Source organism: Berghia stephanieae, chromosome 3 (genome assembly GCF_034508935.2).
Source record: "Berghia stephanieae isolate SIO BIC M18660-M18661 chromosome 3, UCSD_Bste_1.3, whole genome shotgun sequence".
Lineage (NCBI taxonomy): Eukaryota > Metazoa > Mollusca > Gastropoda > Nudibranchia > Aeolidiidae > Berghia > Berghia stephanieae.
In genome coordinates, this window is record NC_088362.1 from 108,427,273 (window position 1) to 108,432,238 (window position 4,966).

Sequence of the window (4,966 nt, forward strand, 5' to 3'; positions counted from 1 at the left end):
TTATTATACAAAGTGAATTTATTTAATGTATTTTAAGTTTTAATACAAAAAAGCCATCCAAAGCTCAGTTGAAGTGCTACTTCTCGGGAATTCCCGACTTTTCCTTGGTCATCGAGTTCGGGAAGTTTTGAGTGTTGGTGGCCGATGACTTGAGGTATCATCGAGACTTCCGCTCGACACTATCCATTACCTAACGTTGCTGGGCATGGGAAGCAACTGTGTAAATTTGTTATCCTCCGCGCTTTGTTTTTGTTGTGATATGATGTCAAAAAGATCGATTATTTCCAGAGAATTTGGCTTTTATTATTATGTTAGAGAGATCGTCTTGATTCAGTAATGGCTTTCAAAGAGAACCTGAAATACTTGTCGCATAGTTTTGAATAGTAATTTAAATCAGTCATCATTGTCAGTGGCTGCCGAATTGATCGCCAACTCCAACCTCAGTTCAGATAATGATAATGGACAACAGTCACGTTTTAATTTTTAAGGTTTCCTTCTTTACTTCTTAAGCTTCGATGTTTATTTATATTTTAATTTTTGATTCGAACAGTTTCAAACGATAAAGTTTCTCACACTATAGTTTGAAAAACGAAAGCAAGAACATCACAATTCGCAATGGACTTTGAATTCAAAATGAAAACCAGCCAGGAGAGAGCAAGAGTGGAAGATGAATTCGAGTACGAGGGGTGCAAAGTTGGAAGAGGGACTTATGGTCATGTCTATAAAGCGAAAAGAAAAGACGGGTATGTCGCTAGGTGAACATAATTGAATAGGTGCATGTTGTTAGACTTCCACTTTACGACGCTGTGATTATTGCCAGGCATTCATGTCAATAACGTCGTTATTAACGATGAACGATTTTTATTGACGACTCAGTGACATCACCACACACTGTCTGTCTGGCAATAGAGATGGACAATTATGCAGACGTTTTTTTAAAACTCCGCGCTTTTAAACATTTATCCACATTCCAGAATTTGGAAACTTTTGTAGTGCACATAGAAATAAGTAAAGTTAATAAAAATAAAATATTGATCAATAAAAGTTTAAAATCACCTAGGGATTCGTATTTGAAATCAGTCAATTGATAGAGTAGGTTACCTTATATACACAATATGCGTTGACATTCATCTTGATGTCGTGACGAATGGGTAAATCGTAGAATTAGAAGGCTTGTTGGAATTGACACTGTGTCTTCTTTCTACAGAGTGTTGCAAATGATAAATGTCCCACCCGCACCCTCCAAACCCCCCCCCCCCCCCTTTTTTTTTTTTCTTTTAAATCTTTTTCTTTCTCTTTTGGTTCCTTTATGCAGAATATTGCAAATTGTAATATTCATCCTCACTTTGATCAAATAGTGCATACTGAAAATATAGGATAAAAATAAAAGAAAGAAACAAACAAAAATTCTGAGGCCGATCAAATGGTCAGAGAAAAAAAAATGTATGTATATGGTATAAAATATCTTGCTCAGAAACAAAATGATCGAGGCAAAATAACGATTATCGGAGAAATAATAAATTCAATTAATTTTAAAACTCCTGCTCAGTATAAAAACAGAACAATTAACTTCATTTGGTAAAGGTGGGGGGGGGGGGGGGGGGGGGGGGGGGGGGGGAACGAGCGGATTCGAACCAGTGGAGCAAAAAGGAACAAAATGAAAGCTGGTCTGACCCACTGAGCTGTCTATCCACACCAACATCTGTGTATCTTTAAATTCATTTATGTGCTAGATAATTTTCCACCAGTTTTAAATTTTAAAAATTAAAATAAAATTCCCTTTGTTCATCCAATAGAGGGAAATTTTTCTCTCGGGCCTATTCCCAGGGAAGACTGGAATAACCCAAGTGTCAGCTGCAGTGCAGCGCCGCAAATTGAGCCAGGGCGAGTTGACTTGCTGAGCGGTGGGTGATGGAACTTGGTACCTTCTGGGTCCAAAGCCAAGACTGTGCCACTGAGTCATGCTGCCCCCTCGTTTTTTTTACTTAATTGTTTTTAATTCATTTATTTTCATCTCTGATTCGGATATGTTGTTGGATCTGTGATTATAAATTGTATTATTTGCATGAGGAAGATGGGGAAAATAGAAGGTGGGGTCGGTTTTGAGGCGAATGACACCTTGACCTAGGGATTTGTCCATGAATTTAAAAAATCCTGATTATCATCAATATCCCCAAGATTGTGGTCAGACTGAACAAAAGATTAATAAAGTTAACATGTAGGTAGGTAATGAAATTTTTAATGGTTGGTGGACAATGAACTGATTTGCTGATTAACAAGTTTCTTACTGATTGACAAAAAAGGCGGAATTGCCAGTTTGACATTTTCAGTTCAAAGTGTCAAAAACTTACATTTCATTGATGCCATTTGCTTTTTAAAAAAGCTGGATTTGGCATTTGAGCACAATTTACTTTCATTTTGTTTTAAAGATCATTTGATATTAACTGATTTGGGACACAAATTACCACTGGAGTTTTTTTTCAGAATGTTTGGTATTCTTCACGCCAAGTTTGGCATTTTGCATAAAATTTTCTGCCAACGTGTCTGTTTATAATTTTAAAAAACTGGCCTTTTCTGATTGCCAGACACTGTGTATAATAAAAAAGTCTGGCCTTTTCTTATTGCCAGACAGTGTCTGGCAGTAATCATTCATCGTTAGTGACAGACGTGTCTGGCAATAAACGACAGCCTCCACTTTATTAGGATTGCTCTTCTTAACTAAGACTAAGTCCGTATTGCCACTTGTTTTATTTTTATTCATTCTTTTATTTCAGAGACCAGAAACATGGATATGCATTGAAATTGATTGAAGGCACTGGTATCTCTATGTCAGCATGTCGTGAAATAGCAGTAAGTTATTATTTCAGAGAACAGTCAAGTGATTAGACTTTTAGACCGATCTACTTTATATATTTTACAATATAAAATTTGATTGAGTCAAAATGCAGACAAAAACAGCTTGTTGTGCTAGTGCTAGTTGCATCTATACCTCAAAAAGTAATGATGAAGGAAAATGTGTAATAAAAACTATTAAGATATCTATTAAGTCCTACTTAGATATCAGTGAAAATGTGAGCATGGTGAATAGCTGTGATGTTTGAATAAGCAGCTTTAACGAATTGAAGAAGAGAAGACAGTTCTTGTAATTTAAGATCCTCGACACTTTTGTGTAAGAGAATAAATTATGATGCAGATATGATTTTAAAATTGAATGCTATTTAGTTGATTTAATTAACCTTTTCTCTATTTTTTTTTTTCATGCAGTTACTTAGAGAATTAAAACACCCGAATGTCATCAGTCTACAGAAAGTCTATTTGTCCCACTCAGACCGAAAAGTCTGGCTTCTCTTTGACTTTTCAGAGCATGATTTATGGGTAAGTCACATTGGTGGATTTATGGGTAAGTCACATTGGTGGATTTATGGGTAAGTCACATTGGTGGATTTATGGGTAAGTCACATTGGTGGATTTATGGGTAAGTCACATTGGTGGATTTATGGGTAAGTCACATTGGTGGATTTATGGGTAAGTCACATTGGTGGATTTATGGGTAAGTCACATTGGTGGATTTATGGGTAAGTCACATTGGTGGATTTATGGGTAAGTCACATTGGTGGATTTATGGGTAAGTCACATTGGTGGATTTATGGGTAAGTCACATTGGTGGATTTATGGGTAAGTCACATTGGTGGATTTATGGGTAAGTCACATTGGTGGATTTATGGGTAAGTCACATTGGTGGATTTATGGGTAAGTCACATTGGTGGATTTATGGGTAAGTCACATTGGTGGATTTATGGGTAAGTCACATTGGTGGATTTATGGGTAAGTCACATTGGTGGATTTATGGGTAAGTCACATTGGTGGATTTATGGGTAAGTCACATTGGTGGATAGTTTAATTGTTTTGGTTTTCTTTCTATCTTGTCGAGGCTGTTTTGTTAGGAATCTTTTTTATTTGAAATGATTTTAAAATCAGTAATTTCTTTTTTATCAAGTTACCTTTTAATAAGTTCAAAAAATCTTTCATGTTCGAACAAAAAGCCTTGTCATAAGCATACAAAGTAGAGGCTTAAAACCGAGCTTTTCGAATACAGATTGCAGCTGGACTAAATTCCAATCAAATAGATAAATCAATTTGATCTGCTATGTCATGTTCCGTCTAGATTATCACATTGTTTGGAAAATTAGGGGTCACACTTGATGCCCCTTTAAAGGTTTTACTCACTCTTGAGATATGTTACAGATAGGATAAAAGGTACCTATAGAGATATTGCTCTAAGTTTTAAATGTTAATTGTTTATGTAAAATGCCTCATTATGCAACAATAGATATCAAATTTATTCTTTACTTTTTTCATTTTTATAATTTTAACTTCCTATCTTTGTACTTTTTTTCCCCCAGATATAATCAAATTCCACCGCTCAGCCAAGGCTAACAAAAAACAAATCAACACCAAAAAACATGGTTAAGTCCCTTCTACACCAAATTTTAGGAGGCATTCACTATCTTCACAGCAACTGGGTATTGCATCGTGACTTGGTAAGTCAGCTCTAGTAAGCTTATAATGAATTCAAAATCATCTCACCCATTTGTTATTTTTTATTGATACTTTGGAAGTAATCTAATAAATATAAGCATTTATATAGTGACTATATAGTTTAAAACCTCTTAAGGCTGGAATTTGATCCAGTTCTATAGCATTAAACAGACATTAGCAATTGCTGGCTACCCTTTGCATAGGATGCTAGTCTATTGCAAAATACTTTCCACCAGATCTAACAGATTCATCTACCCAGTTGCTGCTGGGAAAATAAGGGGGTCAGTGAAAAGAATGTCCTTTACCTGGAATCTGTCCTGGTCCCTTTGCATGTAAAGCAAGTGCTCTACCAATTGAGCTATCTGAACACCCTAATGAATATTCAATATGATTGATAGGCGCGCCACATTGTTGTTAATTTTCTTTG

The 4,966-nt window shown here is 35.7% G+C and overlaps 1 protein-coding gene across 1 annotated transcript; it reads left to right on the forward strand.

Moving 5' to 3' along the window:
- The first annotated feature begins 200 nt into the window (after positions 1–200).
- On the forward strand, positions 201–4,387 carry LOC144969132 (cyclin-dependent kinase 8-like). Its single transcript, XM_078908237.1, has 3 exons — positions 201–743; positions 2,775–2,850; positions 3,265–4,387. The coding sequence occupies exons 1-3, from the start codon at positions 616–618 to the stop codon at positions 3,427–3,429; spliced, it is 369 nt and encodes a 122-aa protein (XP_078764363.1). The 5' UTR covers positions 201–615; the 3' UTR covers positions 3,430–4,387.
- Positions 4,388–4,966: the final 579 nt, after the last annotated feature.

Coding starts and splice junctions, on each gene's coding strand:
- LOC144969132 (XM_078908237.1), top strand. CDS start 616: ATGGACTTTGAATTCAAAATGAAAACCAGCCAGGAGAGAGCAAGAGTG. Junction 744..2,774: donor AAAGCGAAAAGAAAAGACGG/GTATGTCGCTAG, acceptor CTTTTATTTCAG/AGACCAGAAACATGGATATG. Junction 2,851..3,264: donor CAGCATGTCGTGAAATAGCA/GTAAGTTATTAT, acceptor TTTTTCATGCAG/TTACTTAGAGAATTAAAACA.